This window comes from Centropristis striata, chromosome 6 (genome assembly GCF_030273125.1).
Source record: "Centropristis striata isolate RG_2023a ecotype Rhode Island chromosome 6, C.striata_1.0, whole genome shotgun sequence".
Lineage (NCBI taxonomy): Eukaryota > Metazoa > Chordata > Actinopteri > Perciformes > Serranidae > Centropristis > Centropristis striata.
Genome location: NC_081522.1, coordinates 7,451,945 through 7,475,149, shown reverse-complemented (window position 1 = coordinate 7,475,149; position 23,205 = coordinate 7,451,945). Strand labels below are relative to the sequence as shown.

At 41.3% G+C, this 23,205-nt stretch overlaps 1 protein-coding gene across 1 annotated transcript in view; it reads left to right on the top strand.

Annotated features, from left to right (window-relative positions):
- The window catches only part of tmem117 (transmembrane protein 117), a 45,825-nt gene extending 23,202 nt beyond the window's left edge, over nucleotides 1-22,623 (top strand). Inside the window, exons 4-8 of the mRNA XM_059335778.1 lie at nucleotides 9,767-9,866; nucleotides 12,581-12,678; nucleotides 14,881-15,040; nucleotides 18,163-18,292; nucleotides 19,347-22,623. Of these exons, the coding sequence (XP_059191761.1) occupies nucleotides 9,767-9,866; nucleotides 12,581-12,678; nucleotides 14,881-15,040; nucleotides 18,163-18,292; nucleotides 19,347-20,014 (1,156 nt within the window). The 3' untranslated portion in view covers nucleotides 20,015-22,623. The remainder of the gene's footprint in view (nucleotides 1-9,766; nucleotides 9,867-12,580; nucleotides 12,679-14,880; nucleotides 15,041-18,162; nucleotides 18,293-19,346) is intronic.
- Nucleotides 22,624-23,205: the final 582 nt, after the last annotated feature.

Genomic DNA, 23,205 nt, shown 5'->3' with positions numbered 1-23,205 from the left:
GGGATCTGTCTATACAGTGCTGCTTTTCCATATTAACAACAAGAATCAACTATCCATAAGGTGCAGGCAGATGAAGGCTATTAGCTTGCAGGCAAGGTGTTGTGTTTTCTATGGCCAGAGGGATGAGTTTGTATAATCAGCCCATCTGTCACTCCGGCCAGCACGGTGACACCGGCATCCATCTTGTCCGTTCTCTCTGGTTGGCCGAGAAAAAGAAAGCGAGCAGCTGAGCAGAAAGGGGCAGGTCCGCTGAGACGATGAATGTTGCTTGCTCAGGGAAAAGTTACATTTGCAGTCTGTCACAAAGAGGATTCCTTTTTACTGCCTCTCATTTCCTCCTTGAAATGTTGAGAAAAAGGGGATCTTTTTTAGCCTGTCAGTGCATTTCTTTACTTCCAGGAGTGTTTCACCAGTTGACATTGGGATGATGCTTAAGGGAAAATAATAAGCTACTCAGACATTTTGAAAGATGTGATATATAATTTATACAATGATATATAATTTATATGCATCTACATGCACAAGTCACTCTGTTCATATTAGCCGCATCACTTGGCCAGAAATAAAAAGTAGCGACCATAACCACCTATTAAACAATTAAACTGGCTGACACTGCACAAAAACTCATCCGTGATGATTTGCTTTGGATGTGTGTTGAGCAGCGACATCACTCAGTGCTGTAAGGCTCTCCTCACGAAGACAGATGGTGCTGTTGTAAAGCGAGTGAACCCGCCGCTGCCAAAACACCTTGTCTTTTTCTGCACTTGTCCCAAACCCCTCCCCTCCTGTCCCTCTTTCCCGCTTGTTTTCTTTCTGCTCCAGCAGTGTGTCCACCGAGGACCCGGGCCCTGCCAAAAACCATTAGTGTTCACATCTCTGTTCAAGACCGACATGTAAGAGCAATGTTCACACTCTGCCAGGATGCCCCCTCGGAAGACCGTCTCCCGGCTGCGATAGCAGGAATGCAGCAGAGTGAGCAAAAAGGTGGCTGAGAGGATGGGAGTCCGGGGGGAGTGGGAGAAGTGCTCCAGCCCTGATGATGCAGTGAAACTTAACTCTTTTGATCTATGTCCACACCCTATTTGCATCGGCCCCCTCCTTCACTACTCCAACCATTCCTTTATCCCGCAGCGAGGCCGTTGTAGTTTTCTCTTTTGCCACAGTACAAAGGAAAAGTACAATATCCCTTTGTGACTGCAGCTGCCCCTCTGTGGGAGTGAATGGTGTTTTTCCTTTTCATTTATACTGAAAGAACAAGCCGCTGTGAGGTATTATGACTGCCAAGGGTTTTTAAAGGGTAGGTATTTTGGCATGGGTTAGCTGGCTTTGACATCTAGCCATGATGGTGCACTGCAGGGGATGCTCCTCTGGTGGCTAGACAGGGCGTCCCACACACACACACACGCCTGCACACACCAACCACATATTGTTCATGTCTCGCACCTCGCTCAAGTTAGCTGGGACATGTGTGTGTGTGTGTGGGGCGGTAGGAGGGGGGTGCAGTTGACGTCTGTCTCCCTGCTGTCTCCCTGACCTGATGCTGTATGCTGCCCGTGCCCTTCGCTCATTAATATGCTTTAATTTTCTTTGACCTTTCAGTCGGTCTTGTGCCTTGATTTAATTAAAACCCGCGATACGTCCAAAAGGAAAGAAGATAAACTGCGCCATCAGGACTGTAAACAATCACTGATAAGAGATTGTATATCTTTTTGGATGACAAGTATTTATTCATGACTAGTCATGTAAAATGGATTCATCAAAGCTATTATCTCTCAGCTCAAAGAGCTTTCCAGCCTGTGTAATCTTACACATGTCCAACAGTGCCAATATTTAAACAGCCACTTCTAGGTCAACAGCTATCAACCTGTTACCTGACTTATATCATATCAGGGGGGAAATAAGCCCGTCCATTGTGGCACCTGGGGAGCTGTAAGCCACTCTTGTTACCAAACCCTCACATCTGGGCTATTTGCATTTTAATGTAACTGTCAGATTAGGAGGGGGCTGTTTGTGTGAAACCAGGGGAGTGTGACCGCCCAGGGAGTTTGACGGACTTCATGAATGTTTTGTCACGCCACACAATCCCATTCCACCATCTTACGGCGCCATTACCAGCCGAAATCAACCCCTAATTAGATGGTGTTATTTAATTAAGACGGCCCAATGCTTGCCGTACACATTAATCATGACTAATTTAGAGAAAGGGGGTGGCAAAGTATGTGAAGGTGGAGGGAAGGAAGGAAGGAGGGAGTGTGTGGGGATCTAATAGGTAGCGGAAGCGGGACAGTAAAGCTGTAAAATGACTTCTATAATTCTTCTCTTTGTGACCCAGTAAAGGATAGATGGATGGATGTCAGGGTGGGGGTTAGCTGAGCAATGGAAGAGTGGAGCAGGGGGTGGAGGGAGGGCTGCAGCTGGTGGATATCTTTGATGAGGAACAGGGAGGGATGGATGTGGCATTTGAATACACTGATACTCTGATCGGGATTAGACCCCATCGTATGAGGGTATTTGTCATTGTTTACCATGATCCTTTGTGCTGCATGCATGCTAGTCCCCCTCGTCTGTCTGTTTGCTTGTCTGGCACTAAGCTGGGGTAATACCATGGACAAATGGATTTAAAAGGCTGGATAAATAGCATGTTGTGGTATGTAGATGCCTCCTGTTGCATGCAATCACACAGGGGACATGCTGCAGCCTACAGTACTGCAGCATATTACTCACAATGGGCTCAGTGATTCTATGATCTGGCTTTTACTACTTACTGGAATGTATAACAAGGGATGCACGATTGTGAAATTCGGGGTCAACACAACAATTTCGCCAAAAGCAAATTCTTGTTATTTATTCAGTTTTTGGTGTCATTTATTCCTCCTTTTGCACCAGCTTAAAACTTAATTATAGAAAATAATACAAATAATGACAATTTAAGGCAGGCAGCCTTTAAATTAGTGCAAATTTTAATCACTGAAATGTATGACACAACCTTAAATATAGATAAAAAAATGACTGACTGTCAAATGTTTTGTGTTGCCTGGAATACAGCTTACTATACTTAAATCTATACCTTAAGCACCTCTGCCTTGCTGCAGCTCAGTCTATTTTCTTGTTTTCAAAATTTCTGTTTCAAGAACTGATTTGCTATTCATATGTGTCAACACCAAAATACGGCGCTAGACATCATCAAAAACGGCTCTACCATTAAGACTTGAGATGGAAACCTGTTGCTGTTTATAAATTGCACTAAATCTCTCACAGTTTAGATTCATTGATCTTTCTTTGCCTTCCTGATTCTGTCCCTCTCATACTTTCACACACCCACACCGACTTTCTAAGCATATCTCCAGCGTTCTTTCACACTCCTACACACGCACATTACGTTGGTATCTCGCAACTGACTCATTATGCATTTCGTGAGTGTTTAGTTAGTGTAAAGATTTCCTCTGAAACAGACTGCGTACTATATGAAGCGGCTCTCTGATAACATTATCCTGCTGTTTTCTGGGACACAAGGGAGGAGGTGGCTGCAGCCCAGGTCCTCCTCATTCCTCACTGTCACATAAAGAGAAACAGCCACATTGTAAACAATAAACATCATAACCTTGACGGCAGTTTGCGTCCACTGGGAATATAGGATATGTATAATATGATGGATGAATGTAAGTGTGTGCGTATCAGTAGATGGAAGGTGGAGAGGGGTGTTGTAGCAGGACAGATGGATTGCCCTTGCATGTGTGCATGTTTGTGTGTAATACCACACAGCCACCCTCAGGCTTGTCATCTCTTCCTTATGTTTCACTCGTATCTAATAATGTTTCAGTGCCAGTGTGATTAATGCTAAACATTCTGCATGTTGCATTAACTGATCGCTGTTTTGGGACAGATTTTTCAATCCAAAAGACTGAAAGGACATTCTGATCTGGGAGCAGATAGTTTTCTTACCAGGTACTGCATGTCACAGCTGTCTAGTGAATACCACGTCCTTCTGCATGTGGTGATTTTGAATATTTTAGTTTATCTGAAGGATGAAGTGTTTTTGATACAGAAAAAAGAAGAAAACTTTGTACTTCTCCAATACCATTTAAAACATATTGGGTTTTTGTAAATGGGACTGTCACATGAAAACACACAGCCAGACAGTCACAATATGTTTAACCCATTGAAGCCTGGAAAGCGGATATGTCGTTTTGTAGTATTTGTATAAGCTTTCAAATACTTTTTGAATTTCATTTCTATCTGCTACAGAGGCTGAAAAATCTATTATTTAGTAGAAGCGTTGACACTTCTTTTGAATTTCCAGAAAAACTTCAGGTTTTAGGGGCTTATTTTAAAATCGCGGGGTTTTACAGGCGTTTTAGGCGTCAATGGGTTAAAAATGAAAATATTTAAGGTAGCTTTCAAATTAATAATTTTACATGATCATATCTTTGATCAGGTTGCTGTTTCGACTCTGGCTCTTCTGTTTGCATTTTCTCCCTGTGTCAGTGTGGGTTCTCTCCAGGTCCTCCCGCTTCCTCCCACAGTTCAAAAACATGCAGCTTAGTAGCTAATTGGTGACTCTGAATTACCCGTAGGTGTGAATGAGAGCATGATTGTCTGTCTCTATGTGTCAGCCCTGTGATAGTCTCCCGCCTCTCACCAATGTCAGCTGGGATAGGCTCCACATCCCGCAAGTTCAGATTAGCGGTTGAGGATAATGGATTGATGGATATTCATGATGGTACCTTTACATGAAACCTAGAGAAACCTATATTCATGTCCCAGTTTACATGATTCTAATATTATCTAGGTTTCTGATAGTCTATGTCAGTGCAGGCGTGTCTTTGATTTCTCCTTTGAATCCTCTGACTTTTATCTGTACACCATTGTTACACTGGTAACCATCATATTCTTTTTCTTTACCGACTAACTTCCACATACTTTGGTTTAAAAAAACAACTGCAAAAAACGATTTCGAGATCTCCAGCTAGACTATACTGCTACTGAAACCAGAAACCAATTTGCAATAGGTCACATGCAGAAAACACTGCCCCTTTTTTATCTTTTATGTGAATTCACTCATTGCTAGAGTGAGAAACCCTAGGGGGACTTAGGGAGTTGATAACCACTGTCCTGTGACCTGTTAGTGTGAGAGTTGGGTTTAGTGAAGCCAGTTAAGGAAAAGATATCCTGAGTATGTTGAACTTGTTTCGTAGCACAGAGCCCAGGTTTTGGACCCATGTGTCTTGATCTTAAGATGACAGGGTGACCGGAGGGCCTGATACAGGGCTGTCCAGGATATTGCCTGTCGGTGTTCACTTCTGCTTCTGAGCCAAGGGAATGATAACGACTAAAGGACTCAATCTCCAGTCAGTTTAATACATTACGTGGGCTGATTCTGTGCTGAGCCATGAATTGAGATTGGAGTTTTAAGTTGCCTTGAGAGATGCTATAGTGATAGTGAAAAGAGTGTGTATTGACAGCTTTATGCCCCTGGTAACTACTGCCGCTCAGTGTTGTATACTGTAAATATGACAAGGTACTGTTGTGCATGAGAAGGGGACAGGCAATGCATTTCAATGTGGAGCCAGCCAAGGTTGCAATTTAATGTTCTGAATGAGTCTGGTCTTTACGGGGCAGAGCAGGTCACTCAGTTGCCACGGTCACTAAATCACTGGCTGTCTGACAGAGAAAACAAGTTTTTAAAATCCGCATGAAGGCATATACATCCAAGTGGACAGTGAAAAAAAAATTAATGGAAAGCAGTATTGATGATTCAGAGCAGTGAAAGCTCTTTCAGCATGCTGTTTTATAAGCTTAATTATCAAGGCTCCCATGGGCATTGGAAATCCTTGAGAGTTGGGATGTGGATAAAAAATAAAATTAAACCCTAAACTTAAAACTGATGAATATATGGAGTAGTAGAAAGTGCTTGGTTTATAGCAAAGCATGACATTGCAGAAGTGTTTTTGGCACTGTGCTGCAGTGAGGCTTTTTGATGAAATTGGAAAAACAAAACTGTTGGGGAAATGCCTTCATAGGCTTAGCTGTATTAAAAACTTTACATGGCTTACTCTCTACTACAAAGTGTCCTCTGTTCTGGTGAAACTGCATGGTTTCATGCACCCTCAGTACTTACCCGAGACTGTATGAAACATGGATGTAGTCTCTGTGTGAAGCTCAGTGTAGTGGTTATGGCTGCCACCATCTTTGCAGTGCCTAACTCCACCTTTTTTCCCCATTTTTGGATTAGCTGGGAGGCGAAGAGTGGGAGAGCTGAGGCGGTCCAAATGCAGCAGCTCGCCACCTGTGACGGCCCCCATCTGTAAATTAAAGCAGACACGTCCTTAATTATGCATAACTTAAAGCCTTAATGTAATTTTAATGGTTGTGTTATACAACAATTCATCCCCCTTACAGTTGTCATGAAGGGCTAAAGAAGCCATAGAGACCCAACCCGTTTTTAATGTTCTTGTTCATTTCTGATGTAAAGTTGGGCATTTTAACACTGGGACCTATGGAGATTGATTTGCTTTTGGAGCCAGCCTCAAGTTACCATTTACTGTCATATTTGGACTGTTAGACAATATAACCGATTTCAATATACCACTTTTTCCTCAAGGACAGTGTTTCCCAAATCTCTCTTGGAGTATGTTTTAAATCCCGCTGTGCTCCAACACAGCCGACTGAAATGATCAACTTGTTATGAACTCCTTAAGCTGCTTGATAGCAAGCTGATCATTTCAATCAGTTGTGTTGGATCTAAAACATGAGTGGTAGTCCATGTGAGGATTAAAAATGCTGCTCTAGGATAATATAATTGGTATTTCTCTGACATTGGATTGGATAGATAAATCAAGAAAATATTCTGCAGATTTATCAATAATGAAAGTAGTCTTGAGTTGCAGTCCTGAATTGCATATCTTTGGGTTTTGGTTGTTGATCTATCAAAATTATTTTAAGACATCAACATAGGGCTTTTTACTATTTTATAATGAACAAATAGATTAATCAATAATAATTTATTAGTATTAGGACTATTTATTATGTGCAGCCCTTCGTTGTTGCACCTTTGGTAAAAGGTTCTGACAATAACTTCAAAGCAATAATACTGAATTACCACCCAGTCTTCACAACTTGTTATAAAGCAATATTCGGCCTAAACATAATTATAAAAAACAATCTGGTGCACAGTAGGTGACCCACTGTATGATGAAAACATCAACAGTTTGACTGGAGTGAATTTAGATAGAAGAATTATGTGGAAATATGCAGTGTTAGCTGAACAGACAAAGAAAAGAGGGTGACCATGAGAAACATTTAATCAAAATAAAATACAGTGATAGAGATATGATGGTGCCCAGCACAATTTTTAACCGAGCGATCTCAAAGACATAATGATGACTTCCTAGCACTCAAGATAATTAAAGCAAAATAAAAATGCAATGATCCTGCAGATGACCACTTTAATGCAACAGTTAAAAATGGCCTTTTTCACTGGTTAATGTCACACAGGGGTGACGTCCAAACTCTATGACTCTATAACTCTTTGTACTCTTTGTAGCGCAAAATTGTAATTTCTTGCATTTGATGGAACAAGACTTTGAAAGGCATTGAAATGTCCTTGAAAATTTTGTCAGAACAAGTGTGGGAAACCTGATAACATTCCACAGAGGGTCAAAGCTGGCTGAGCCGGCCGTGCTGGCACTGACACTGCCACTGGCTCTGCGATTAAGCCACGGGAGCCATTTTGGGGCTGATTATTCATGGTGCTACTGTACTGATGTTCCACTACACTGAATTCTCTCATTAGGTCATCCGGCTCTAAAGGCCATTAAATTTTCAGTCAGCATGAATAAGTCAGAGAGTTCTGCCTCTGATCATGCAGTGCGAAGAGTCCCCAAACTCATCATAGGTGCTCTGCAAAAAAATAAAAAATAAAACCCTCTCTTTCAGTGGAGGGGTAACATTTGCTCAATTAAATATGTGAGAAGGGCAGGGGTTGGCGGCAGGGTAGTTTTTTTAGATTTAAAGCCTAGCATGTGGTGCCAGACAGCATTTCCAGAAGTATCGATCAGGATTTTGCTGCGGGTAAATGACTCCCAATGGGATCTCCTTGGTAACTGGAGCAGAGCCAAGCCACTGAATGTCTAACTGACTTAATGCAGATATAAATCGCCATTCCAATCAAGGCTGTTTTATTTGCGGGCTCGAGCGAGGCAATACGTCACTGGCGGTACTGCACGTTTTCGTCAATAAAATCCTGTCAAATCTGTTGAATGCATGCTGCATTGACGACATATGATTTATAATGTTTCCTTCCAGGGAAGAGTATTTCTTGCACAATTGCAGTAAACAGGTAGTTGGCATTTTGGGTCACTGGCTTGCCACAATTATTCATCATTGGTCTGTATTGCCTACGAGCATTATTATGCTTTTCAGATCTGGACTCGTACATTATGTGCAAAGGCACTAGCAATTAACATTAATTAAAAATGAATACCTATTAAAGCTGTTACATTAGCTAATAGCTTAAAAGGATTAACCCTCCATTGCTTTTCAAGAGATTGTTTAGACTTGTCTGACAGCGACTCATTTGTAAAGAGAACAGCACACCAAATAGAACTCTTAATGCAATCAGCTAAAAGATGAAAAGAAAATGAACCATCAAGGGGAAACAATTCGGGAGAGAGAGGAAATGAACTGTGCGCCAGCAAGGTTGTAGGCGAAATTTTCCAGAGCCCCTGTGCAATAGAAAACATTTTTATTGGTGTTTGCTGGCGGCCAGAAAATGACCGGGGGAAAACAAAGACGAATGGAGCCATTGACTTCAAATACGACCCCTTGAAAGCACAGCCAGAGCCCTATCCATCGCCATCTATTATATTCATGAGTGTGACCTGTGGGGGGTGAGATGGGGCTTGAGGGGGAGGTGATGGGTGCCCACCTGCTCCACTCAGCCTCTAAGACACTAGCTGCCAGGAGATCAAACAGGCCTTCTCGCTCCCCTCTGTTCTCCTCCTCTCTCCCCGGCACAGGTCCCATATAGGAGGCGACTGACCCACTTTTCCTCCCTCCCTGTGCTATTACCTGGAGAAAATAGAGTGATGTGTTGTGTGTATATGTGTGTGTGTGTGTGTGTGAGTGTGTTGGGTGGGTGGGTGTGTTGGGTTTTGCGGGGCTGAACAAAAGCTTCTCATCTTCACTTACTGTATAAAGATGAAGGCATATCTAGGACTCCAAAGAAAGCATGTCATTTCTTATCAGATACTATTGCATGTGAGATTGTTTCTCTAATGGCGTGTCTTGACCTAGTCTATGTTTTGCTTCTGTGCTGCTGCAGTTGATGTTAACTGAGCTTACTCGGAGTGCGTTAACAGGAGGGATCTCTTTGCGATGGCAGTGTTGATTTGAAAACAACTCGACATGAGACAAATTTGCCAAACAAATGGATAATTTGCCCGACACTACAGGACCAATGGAAGTGGTGATAGTGCATAAATTCCATGGCGCTGGTGTAAATTGTTTACAATCCTCAGGGCTTTATGGAAGGTAGAGCCATTGCTCATTGTATTCACAGGATCAGATTGATATTGATTGACTCTGACAGCTAGCATCATGATACTTAGCGGTAGTGACCATTTTCTCTTTCGCCCTGCACTGACTCTCCCCATGTTGGCTCTTTTTATCAGTCGTGTTGCCGCCTTCCTTTTCTGCCTCCTTTTACGACCCTCATAACATATACTTCATTTTTTATGTCCTTACTCTTGGCCTTCTGTCCTTGCAGGCCTCACATGGTGACGGAGTACATGGGCATCAGAAATGAGAGCTTTATGAAGATTGCTGCAGTGGGGACATGGATGGGGGACTTTGTCACTGCGTGGATGGTGAGATTTCAACTCTTATGTGTTAAATATGATATGTTTGTATTTATAAAATGAATTACTTTATTAAGAATTCTAATCATGCATTGTTAATAACAGGCAAAACTTGGTTTGGTTTGGTAAATTGAAGATATTCATGGTCCCCAGAAGACAAATCTGGGGACTCTGATTTTGAAGATCCCCTAACTTGTTAGCCAGGGCAAACAGGGCAATAATTTGGGGATACCCTTTTCGGACCAAGAGACTAAGGATACCCCCTTTTCAATTAGCTAATCAGCAACAATGGATGTAATGAGCTCAGGCCAAACTTAAAATTGCCCCACTGTAGGCATACATGAATTTATTAATAACAGGCAAAACTTGGTTTGGTTTGGCAAATTGAAGATATTCATGGTCCCCAGAAGACAAATCTGGGGACTCTGATTTGGAAGATCCCCTAACTTATTAGCCAGGGCAAACAGGGCAATAAATTGGGGATACCCTTTTAGGACCAAGAGACTACGGATACCCCCTTTTCAATTAGCTATTCAGCAACAATGGATGTAATGAGCTCAGGCCAATCTTAAAATTGCCCCACTGTAGGCATACATGAATAGCATTTAATCATCCACAGTTTACTTTTCTTGTATTTAATAAGTGTTACAACCTTGCAGAACTGTAATTGTGGCTATGTTTAGCCATCTTTCAGATCACAATGAATTTAATAAGATACAGGGTGTAGCCATTCTCCACACACTCCTCTAATTTCTAGGTCAGGTGTTTCCTCTCAACTGTTGTAAGGCTCTCACTTAATGCCCTCTGTGCCGATCCATTTCAATCTGCTACCAAATCCTTAGAGTCACATGCGGTTTGATCTAAGAAGGGTCAGAGGAAACAATGAATGCACAGGGAGGGACAGAGTATGTTGGAGGAGAAACCTAGCTCTGTTCATTTGTCAACATAAAGAGAGGAGGAGAGCTCCAGCGGGAGTGGGCTACCTGTGGTGGGAGGAGTGGGGCTCTGGCACCGACATGCACACAGCTGAGACAACTTGACAAGCTCCCTCACCGGTCACATTAGTATTCTACAGTACATACTGCAGAGAAAGAGAGCGGGTGGAGGGAGAGACAGGAGAGGGGGAGGAGGAGGACGAGGAGGAGGCAGGTAAGGAGTAAGAAACAGAGGTGAAGGGGAAAGGGAAATGTAGAAGTCTGGTCAGAAGGGAGACGAGGGGAAGCAGCGAGTGAGAAGGTGAATCAGGGAGACAGAGATGTGTGTGTGTGTGTGTGTGTGTGTGTGTGTGTGTGTGTGTGTGTGTGTGAGAGAGTGATATAGAGAAAGTTGGGCCAAGACAAAGTGCTGATTCCAGAAATTACTCACAAGGTTTTTTACATTCGATTAATTCAACAAGGCACTTTGAAGATGACCTCTGTCTCTCCTCTGCCTTGCAGATTTACAATGTGTCTTCACTAGATGAGTGAACAGGAAGTGTCTGTTTTTGCAATGCTGCAACAGCAGAAACATCTCATACATTGCCTGATTTAAAAGCCTTTTTTCCTTAAACACAAGCTATAGATCTGCAGTGAGGCGCTTTATTGACCTTGCCCCTGCAGAGGCTCCATACAAAGAATATTGTGGAAATTGTATTACTCATGCACAAAATACTGCATCCATGTAAGAAATTGACTATTTATTATTGGTCATGAAATTAAGATAAAAAATTTGAATATAATAATCACAGCATTAATAATAAAACAAGTCAATATTTATTGAAGGTAATCATACTCATTAGTGCTTCGGCGCAGAGGTGTTATTCAATATCAGTTATTCAATATTTGAATATAAATGGCCATATAGCCACATTTCTCATGTATGTTTACAAACTGCATCAGTTGGAATTATTTATTTTAGCATATATTATTTTAACTGTGTCTACATTAAATGTATTGGTAAAGATCAAAAATGAGCACTATACAATATGTCATATCTACAATATGTCACTTTACCAGAGCCTTTACAAGGTTTTGGGACTTTGTTGCAGGGACGTGCTCATGCATTAGTGAGGACCATTTATGATTCAGGGGTACAGTCGGCATTCTAATTCTTTACAAAGATGTTGGAAAGAGTTGAAGTTACAGCTCTCTGCAGGCCAGTCGAGTTCTTTGACAAAAAATTAGGAAAACATGTCTTTCTCCACTTTGTATTGTGCAGGGGCATTGATGTCTTGAACCAGGAAATCAACCAAAGTCTCACCCAAAATGTATGATTTTTTACTTTCTTGCAGAGATTAGATGTTCATTAAATATAAAGCTAGGAGAAGAGTTAGCTTAGCTTTGCACAAAGACTAAAAAGCAGGAGGAAACAAATATTCTGGCTCTATAATAAGTAAAATTTAAAAAATAAATAAATAAAATGCCTAGCACCTGAGTCCCCTAATAATATTTTGTTTGTTTAATTAAAAAAAAAATCTGGAAATAGTGTTATGTTTACCCCCTGTAAAACCACAACTTGTCATTTATGCACTTTGGTTTTTGTACCCATTACACAAACATGATATAACGTGTTAATTAGTGAGGTTCGCAGGTGCTGGTAGGAATATTACCTTTGGGCGAAGCCAGGCTAACTATCTGGCCCTGTATTCAGTCTTTATGGTAAGCTGAACTTAACTGTCTGAACCTCCACCTCTACATCCAATCTTAAGTAATTAAGTAATTTTATATGCACTTACTTTTCTGCAGGTGACAGACATGATGCTCCAGGATCAGCACTATCCAGACTGGGGCAAAGCAGCCAGAAGGTTCTGGAAACAAGGCAACAACAGGATTGTTCTCTTCTGGTATATTGACTTCTTACACTAAGATGAACTGTCTGTAAGACCACATGCATCTCTGTCTGCATGCACATGATACGATTTCATAGCAATTTTTCTACCTACTAGGTTACTAAATGCATTATATATTCCTACAAGGCTCTGTAGATATGTGTGTGTGTGCACGCATATGTGTGTGTTATGTGGTCTCTCCCTCCCATTGCAGGGTTACACACAGTCAATAGCCGTGTTAATCTTCCCTCACTCAGTGTCAGCACCTTTAATTAGAAGAACAGGGTGAAAATCAATGGACACAGCAAGGTCACGGGGCGAGCCATAGCCCTGCCTTTTACTTCTCCTACCACAAGCTGTGACCCTTAAATAACTGCTAAACAAATGCTGCAAACCATGTCTGATATGCCTATTACTGGACGGCCAAGAAGAAGTGCTCCTTGTTTGGATGTATGACACCACCCGTGCACACTCCCAGCGGTATTCATTCTCCAAAGTGGCTCAGAGCTGTCAGTCAAATACGACATGCGAACGCCTCTCTGGTGGTTCATTTTAGGGTCACGGCGAGAAGTGAAGGACGTGTGAAAAAGAGGAGACAGTTGGAACTGTTTGACATCTATTTGATATGTACACAGAGATCAGGACATAGACGTATCACACCTCAAAGACAGTTTGGCTGCTATGTTTAATATTTCCTTTTCGTGGAATTGATTCACCTGCGATTAGAATGAAAGCAGTCCAATTGTTCTGTGACTTTTTCTGCAGTCCTTCATTTTATTGACTGATGCCCCAGCTCACACTGTCACAATCAATTCTGGATTTGACAAGCTTTCATTTGAAATTCAGAGCTTGAAATATGATTGATGAATGTGTTGCTGGATATATCTTGTCAATATGCGCCGAGGGACTGTGGCAAATTGTAAAGGACAGTGGCAAAAAATTGGGCATGCTAAGGAAAAGCAATCCACAGTGGAATAATAAAACCCCTAAAAATGCATCTCCCTAACAGTTGAAATGGGATATGAGCTGGCATTCACTATCTGCAATGCAGCCAGCTGATGTGTAGAGTGAGAATGCACACAACAGCACAGCAATCACTGGGTGACATTGAGACACAATGCACAGTGGAGAATAATACTAGCCTTTCTCATTGTGCCTCTTTTTAGATGGCTGAAATTTTTTTTCAGTAAACAGTGAATGTAGATTTACACGCAATGCAACATAAACACAATTCAGAGAGTGTGAAAGATTGCAGAAAAAAACACAGCAATCACTGCATGCAGGTAAACGAAACATTTTTGGCTGATGTTAAATATGGAAATACATGGAAATTTATATGCAGTGGGCTTTTGAATTGCATTGTTTCTGCATCCACAAACAGACAAACAGACACAGTTGTCCTCTATGCACATTCATCTTTCTGGAAGCTTTATCTGCTGCCATTTTTCAAATCCAGGTAAAAATGGTTGTTTAATACATTATTGAGTCCATGAAAAGAGAAGCTGAATTTATCTGATTTATCTTTTCTCGATTTGACGTGGGCGACGAAGCGGTTTGTCTTCCAAGATATACCATATTGACTGTTCACATTATGTAGTTTGCAATTTTTAAAATAATATTTAATCATTTCTTCAAGGTCTTGTACTTTTAATGTGCGTCATTCACTGATTTATTCCTCCTCTGCTCCTTCCTTTTTCCGCTTCCTCCTATCCTCTTACCCTTCCTTTCACTCCTCTTCTCGTCTCTCTCTCGCCCATCGCTTGCCTCATCCCCTTTCCCCTGCTTCCTTTTCATTCCTCTCCTCTCATCTCCTTTTTATTCTTTCCTTCCATTCCTTCATCTTGTCACTTCTTCTTTCGGTCCTTTTTCCATTATTCCTTCCTTTCCCTTCTCAAATTTTATTTTCTCTCCCTTCTTTTCCTTCCATCCTTCACACACCTCCCCACTTTTCCTCCTTTTCTCTTCTCCTTTCCTTCTCCCATGTTCTCTCCTCTTTTTATTCTTGCCTTCCATTCCTTCATCTTGTCCCTTCTTCTTTCTGTCCTTTTACATTATTCCTTACTCCTCTCCTCTCCTCTCCTCTCCTCTCCTCTCCTCTCTTCTCTTCTCTCCTCTCCTCTCCTCTCCTCTCCTCTCCTCTCCTCTCCTCTCCTCTCCTCTCCTCTCCTCTCCTCTCCTCTCCTCTCCTCTCCTCTCCTCTCCTCCCCCTCCCTGCAGGACAGTGCTCATCTCTCTGACGTCTGTGGTGGTTCTGGTCATCAGTACCGACTGGATCAGCTGGGACAACCTGAACCGAGGCTTCCTGCCCAGCGACGAGGTCTCCAGAGCCTTCCTGGCCTCCTTCATCTTGGTCTTCGACCTTCTCATTGTCATGCAGGTAGACCGCTCCCCTGTGGCCAATTAAAAAAAAGGGAGCTGGGACGTCTCCTGGCTTACTCTGCTACCCATCCTGCCAGCTCCCCTCCCTCCCTCTCCCCTCCCTTCCCTTCTATTCATCAATGGGGCACTGCGGCACAGAGCAGCGTCAGTGGTGTTTGATCACTCTCAGTTGGCATGGACACAAACGCATGCACACACACACATACACCCACAAATACTGTATATAGATATACAAACTGTTGTTTACTCCTTTACATCTCCTCTCTTTCAGCCCCTTCATCCCTCTTTCCCAGACCTCAGCCATGAACTCACCCTTTTCTTTCCTGCTCCCCTGTGAGGCTAGTTTATTTTCTTTAATGATGACTCACAAGATTGGAGTTTTTCTCACTTTCTCTCTCCCCCCTCTATTTTTCCCACCCGATGTCCCTCCTCCCACAGGAGAGTGTACATCAATAAAGCCTGTGTCAGTGGCTCATGAATATGCAAATGTGTTTGTCTGGGCAAAAAAACCACATAACTGCGTGTTGAGGAGAAAGAGAGTAGGAGAAGGCTTTTTTAAATTATTTTTGAACGCCACTAGCCGGCAGCCAGAACCGCAGGCCAATCATGTATGTGGTTTGACTGCGAGCCTAATTCAACACAGCTCCTCCAAATGCTTAATGAACATATTTCATGAGGCCTTGTTGGTGGGTATTAGAGGACACAAGACTAATATTTGGTATCCCCTAAATATACGTTCCTACTCTGTTGATTATGCTAATTACTAAGAGCCTGAAATTGCATGGGAGAAGATCTTCTACTGTTACACATACACTACACAATACACAAACCTGGCAAGGACACCACTGTAATTCCCATGGTAATATGCATTAGAACAACTGCACAGCTAAAAGTGATTTCTCGACTTATTTATTGAAACAATTCATTATTTTAAGGAGGCTTCGGCTGCTCTGGCCAGTAATTACTTTGCACTGTGGTGTTTTTCTCATTCATTTACCCAATTATTGTGATTATGCAGATATATAGAAACAGCCCAGCCTACAGTCTGCAAGAGTTTCCTCGCAAAAATACAAGATGTGTTAAGAGGTGTCTTGCTGAGGCCAGCTTTTCTCAGCTTTCTAACAAAGCCAAAGACCCGATGTGACATGAAGGGCACGCTCCCTATTTTGATATCTCCGTTTGACTGTCTGGACCCGCCACTTCTCTCTTCCTTTGACTTGGCGGTATATCACTCCCCACTCGCATGGATTTGTTTACGACTGGCTCTTCTCATTTTCTGCACAGTGTACAGCAAGCACATTTACTACAGTTATTTATGAGTTGAGTTAGTCTGCGTGCTTGCATGGCCTAGGCACTGGCGACCGTCACTACGTTCCACCAGTCAATAAAAATGAATCCAGCACAGCCCTCCCAACAGCTTCATTCGCCTCCATATTGGAGCACAGGGGGCAATAGTTAATCTCTCACCTCCATGAGAAATGATGGGTGTTGTTGTTCTCAAACTAATTAATACCCCAATTAATGACCTGCATGGATTTGCCTCCAAGCTAGGTGTTTTCTTTTCTTTTCATAGTCTTATGTATAATTGTACTGTTTCTTTCCATTTTCCAGCTAAATGTCAGTTGTCTTTGTCCTTTGTGTATATGCTTATACACATTTACATATGTGGATGACTATGCCGATACACACTACCAGTTTACTCTTCCTATATTAGTCTTGGAGACTCATTATTTTTAGTGGGCGGGGAGTGCATGGCTTAAATGCCATGCCTGTTAGTGCTATAGCAACAGATACTGCAGATACAAAGAGGAGTGGAGGACTTAATTAATATCCAGGGGGCCATCACCAAGCTGTTATGCTGTTCATAGATATTGGCATGGGAGACTCTGGATCACATGAGGATACAGGGAATGTAGACATGTGGTAATGTGATGCAGCAAGACGCTCTGTGCAAATAACGGGAACCAAGGGGAAATGTAGCTAATCTAAAAATGAAAAATGCTGATATTATGTGTGCCTTAGTTGTTTTTTTCCTGTTATAGAGATGATAAAAGCTAATTTGTGAGATGATTAAGTCAGCTGTGTAAAAAAAAAAAAAACCTTTTTAAAACCTTTTAATTTTCTTCCATCAGTCTCAATGTGATTTTCATTAGTTTCATCTGTTTGCCATTTTAATTACATGCTTTCATAATGAAAAAGTAACTAAATAACGAGGGATAATCCAGTTTGTTGGTTACCCAGTTAGTAAATTAGCAATTTATTTACGATAACCAAAAATATGGCATTTATGTTCAATAATAGACGCTTGCTTTTATTATTAAAGGAACCGTCTCCAACATCAGATGTTAGAAATTACACGCCTCACGCAAGTTGCAAGTCAGTATTTTAAGACCATGCATAAATTACTAATTTTCATACATTTTTGATTTTCTTAACACACTAACTGAAGTGTCTACATTTCATCACTGCCCCATGAAAACCATGCATCTCCTTATTTATTTATTTTTTTAAGATTACCAAGATTAAGCTTAACTGTTCCTTTTATGGGTTGAGAAAATGATTTTACCTCTTGAGAAGTAAACCATTTAAAAAGTTATCGGATAAATTATAAAGTATAAAAATACCTGGTTTTCACAGGACAGAGATATTTTGAAAAAGATAGGCTCGCCATTTTCTTCTTTTCCACCTATAAAATGCAATTCTTTGAGTTAATTTCTTTATTTTTCTCAGCCTACTGCTTGCCACATACGAGCAGATCGAACTAAGTGACACCACGGGGCAGCTTCAAAATGTCAATTTGGGGGGCTATTTGATGTATTTTGACATGTTGAAATCCCAGTGCACATTAGAACACTCCACAAGTCTGTAAAGTCATAGTGTAGTCTGCAATCTGCAGCAGCTAGCACCATGTTTGACCCCCAGTCAGTGCATGGAGAGACTCCAGAGAGACGTAATATCAGCTAATATGAGAAGCTTCAGTGTTCAACACCCAATAAAGCACAATACATGACTGACATTTGTCATGCCAATGTGGTTATTAAAACATGTTCAGTTTTCTACAGCTGAGGCTACATTATCACAGTCCGAAGACACATTTGTATGCCTGTGTGTGTGTTCCAGGACTGGGAGTTCCCTCACTTCATGGGTGACCTGGATATGAATCTACCAGGAATGTCAACCACGCATGTGAAGGTCAAGCTCCCTGTCTGCAAGAGTATCTTTAAAGAGGAGTACCACATTCACATCACAGGTACAGGCAGACACGTGCACGGCTGCTGCATACAGAGAACGGGGTGATCTTATTGTTTCACGAGGAGAACCTCTCGCTTTACTAAATAGTTCTTAACGGAGTCAAATAACACCTATGTTAATAAACTGATTTAAAAGCAGAAAGAAATCAAACTGTCCAGAAGGGAGACATACTTAGACCTTGGCCTATTTTTTGAATTGTATTGTGAATACCAAACATGCACTCCCTGCTCTAGTTTTCCACTTCCCCGCATGTGGTAAACAGTTTGATAGTTAAACCACAGCAACCATTTATAATACATGTGTAGCTGATGTGGCACACAGGTGGCTCCGACGCTGCAACTCTGTGTCTTGTTCTCCGTGTTCCTCCCTGCCACGCGAGGCACATCTCTCATCGTCTCTCACATCTCTGTGTCTTAATGTTCTTGGTGAGCAAGTGTATTACCCATTTGAAACCGTCCTCCCTGTTTCTCCATTTTGTTCCGCCGCGTGCACACGCCAACTCACTACCATAAAGAGAAGGCAAAACCAATGTTCCTGTGCTAAATGTTAAGCTGTTCAAACGCTCAGTGATTCACGAAAGGTTGTTAACCCTAATGCATTGCATATCCATTAAGCATTATGGAAATGGCTCCGATGCGACGTGATTGGTTTAACTAAAAGCTTATTAACAGCCTATCTTGGGGAGAGGAAGGGAGAGGTGTCACGCACACCCGGGGAGACATCTGCCTGCTATCAGTCAACCTGGGGAGATGGCTGTCTCATGGTAATGTAGTGATCTTGTTAGAAGATACTGTTGAGCAAGTAGCACCTACAAATGGATGTGTCTCATTGCATGAGCTATATGGAAAGGGAGGGGGATTTTTGATAAATGAAGGTGACAGCATGATACCTGTCTGGCTCTGCCCTCTAAATCTTGTTTGGAGTAGTCATGCGCTTTACATCAATCTGCCTGTCTGTTAAATTATCTGTACAGTGCGTGCATGTTTATTCCTCACTTATCTGTAAAAGATAGCCTCGTTTGGAATCTAATGGAAGTCTGTGTCTCGTTACAGGTAAGTGGTTCAACTACGGTATCATCTTCCTCGTGCTGATTTTGGACCTCAACATGTGGAAGAACCAGATCTTCTACAAGCCCTACGAGTACGGCCAGTATGTCGGGCCCGGCGAGAAGATCTTCACAGTGGAGGAGCCGGAAACACTCAGCCTCTTCAACCACAGCACGCTCACCTACGAGTGGCGCTCCACCAACATCAATCCCGACAGCAACTTAACCTACGTGGAGCGGGACATGTTCCTCCACAGCCGCTACACCGGAGCCAGCCTGGACGTCAAGTGCCTGGCCTTCATCCCGAGCCTGGCAGCGTTCGTTCTATTCGGGTTCTTCATTTGGCTGTTTGGGCGGTTTCAGGACAGCGAGACCTTCACGGAAAACCAGGACAAGACGTATGAGAGGATAAAGAGGAAGTCGCCATCGGAGTACAGCAAGGAGATGGGAGTGACGCCAGAGGAGGTGCTTGTGACCATGAGTGAGAGTCTGAAACGATCGGGAACGCCCATGCTTCTCTCTGTGGACGGGCCACACTTTGGAGCAACACCCTCTACGAACTCGACTATTTCCATGGAAACCCAAGAGACACATCCGAGCATTGTGATTGATAGTGCAGAGCCAGAGCAGGAGGAACCAGCAGTCTCTTTTGATGTCCACAAGCTCTCTCCGTGACCTTATGAACTTCTGAAACTTTGAACTATATAACTGCGGACAAGCTGAAAAAGGAGAGCTCAAGATGCAGTTCTTCAAAAGTCTTAAATCATCACTTTTCCTCAAATAAGACTAAGCCGCAACAGACGTTGACCACAACTGTTCATGAGATTCAGAAGAGTGATGTTACGTGATCACCAAAGCCAATGCTGATGGCTGTTACAGTTGTATTTGTTTGAATATATTTTTGTAAAAAAACTATCTTTTTAAAAGCCTCTAAAAACGGCACCAATTCTGATAACAGATCTTTTAAAAACAGAATGCAAACTTTAAATTGACATGGTGCTTGCTCAGATTTTGCATTTTCATAATTCAATTTTGTCACAGGAAACTATTTTGGTGCCTATAGGAGGAGTATTTCTACAGTTGTGACACTGCAGTCAGGTGGATTTTATTGTATCACACCAGTGTTACAGATACACTAGTGCCTTGATAATTCATATCTTCAGCTACAGACAAAAACATATACAGTCTATACTACTATAGGCAACAAAATGGAAGATGTCCTAGTTAGGGTCTACTATATTACTGTCTTATATATGCTTTCATATCATATGGACAATTGTTACCTCATTTGAACCTAAGACTTTATCATTTTTAATTTATTCTCATGCGAGACTGTCACTTCTTGTTGAAATGAAATGATTATGAACATCAATGGACTCTGATGACCTATTCACACCCCCTAGCTTGATATTAGTTGCAGAGATAATAAATGCAATCAGCTATGATCAAATAGCTAACCAACAAGCCACCTCATGATTGCTTATGTGGCTGCTGCACCTGGACGGAATACCAACAGAGTCAGAAAGGTGGTTTTGCCCTTGGCATAAACATGCCATTGAAGTGCAGGAGAGGATTCTGCTCCAAAGCTCAGGGCTTCTTTATGTCTGGATAAACCTTAAAAGTTTTAGAAGCAGTTTTTCAGTCATGGTAAATGCATGAAAAATGATTTATTTATTTGAAACATTATTCTGGTGTAAAAAAACAACAACATCCTGATGTTTAAACGCAACTGAAACTTGCAGCATTTATTTTTACCCAGGCTTTGAAAGGTTACACTGCCTTTTTACATATTTTCCTTTGCTAAAAAGTCTCTTCAAAATACATATATTTGGAATTTCTACTTCAAAACCGTATGCCCTTCAGTAAAGTAAAGTGCAAATACCAACCCGATTATTATTACATTACTAACTGTTTATAAGTTTGGCATGTTTTAGTACTGCATAGAAATTTGACCAAAGATACAAAGTAAAATATTACTGCATAAGATTATATGCTAATTTCAATGAGATATATTCATGATAGACAAAGTGGAATGATATGATGTGTTCTTGCATAACTCTGCATTATAATGGACTGTAATGTACTATCATTTCCTGAAAAAATATTTTCCCAAAAACTGGGGACCTATCAAAACTAACCATATCCCGTGTTCTCTAACAACCCAATCATGACAGAGTTTTGTTAAACATTATAAGTAATGTAGCCTGAGGTGTGCCACTAGAATAGTTACTGAGCTCTGAAGCTTCTATAGCTATTATAAATCATTAAAAAAAAATCTGGCTTATATTATATTATATTTATAAACAATTCTAATGGTTAAACGATCATTAAATTTGCCAATTAACGATCCAGTTTCCTTATTCTGTTTTTCAATGATAATTTTAATTCAATAGTCATAATTTATTTAATAAAGGCTTTTATGTGCTTGCCTACCATTATGTATCTCACACTTCAGTCTGCTGTTTTAGTATCTTACAGTTTTCCTTTCAGAATTGCTTAAATTTGCTACTATGCATTGCAGAAGTCGGGCCAATCAGAGCATCTGCTGTTGCTCTGTGGGTTGGATTTAATTACATTATATATTTTAAATTGTTTGTTAATACACCGTTTAAATGTGACAAATTCATTAATGAATTGATTTAATACATTTATAATCACACACTTAATAATAATTCTGGTGGCACACTCCAGACTCCTTACAGGAATTCCCTGTGTGTGTGTGTGTGTGTCTGTGTGTGTGTGTGTGCGCGCACTGTGGAAGCAGAGATGTCTATTTGTGTCTGTAAAGAAGTTTTATACTTAATAGTGCATGTTTGTGTGTGTGTCTGTGTGTCTGTGTGTCTGTGTAGTGCGTGTGTGTGAAGTGCGTAGGTGTTTGCTACCACACTTGTTTTTGACAAAGGCCATTCTGTGAAGAGGTCAATTTATTTAGCATAATTGGTTTGCAGCTCTTGGTTCTGTAATTATCCTTTTATACATTACAGCTCTACGAGGACATAAGATATTAGTGTTTCACCAAAGGGCAGAACCTCTCTGGACTTAAAAGGGGTCTAATCTGTTTGTAATGTATTGTGTTTAGGTTAAAAGGGAGGGTTTCCTCTTTGTTGTTCATACTATTTTTCATTTATTTGTGATGCAAAACTGAGATGTCCCTCAGTTCCTGTGTATTTGTGCTTTTTTTTTTCTTAAAGCAGAGGAAATCTCCTTTCAGTGTCTGCTCAGTGTGCTGTATGTGCGTTTAACCTTGTGTTACCAATAAATTAATACATTTGTTATATACTCCATTTCCTTTCTATCACTTTGTGAGATCCAGAGATATCTCAATGTTTCTGAACAAGGTTACTGATCTGATTATGTAATTCCCAGCAAGTAAAGTTCTAGTTTATGTTTTTTTCTAAATGCTTGGGAAATCGTTGCCAAGCAACACCACAGGTCAAGCTTCTTGCAGCTGCTGACCCAATTAATATGGGCGATATGAGAAATAATGATACTATCTTTACAAGGACACTTGAATATGTAGCCTGCATACACATGACACGAGGCTTAGATTAGTATGAGCCCTGCTCTGGGCCTGTCCGCTGTTTGATTTATGCCAGTGGGAAACAATTTGAATTTGTTATGTGTTTTGTTCCCCTGCAGGATTTGCTTACGGCACATGTATACATGTAAATGAGCTATAGATTGGATTGAAAATATCTGAGGAAGGAAAAGTGAACAGACAGAATTGGTTTAAGGCAGTGGTTCTCAAACCAGGGTCCAGACCTCTCCAAAGGGTTGTTAGATAAATCTGAAGGGTGTGAGATGATTAAAAAGGTGGGAAACAAGAAAGACAATATTATTGTTGTTAATTCGAACATTTTTCAATT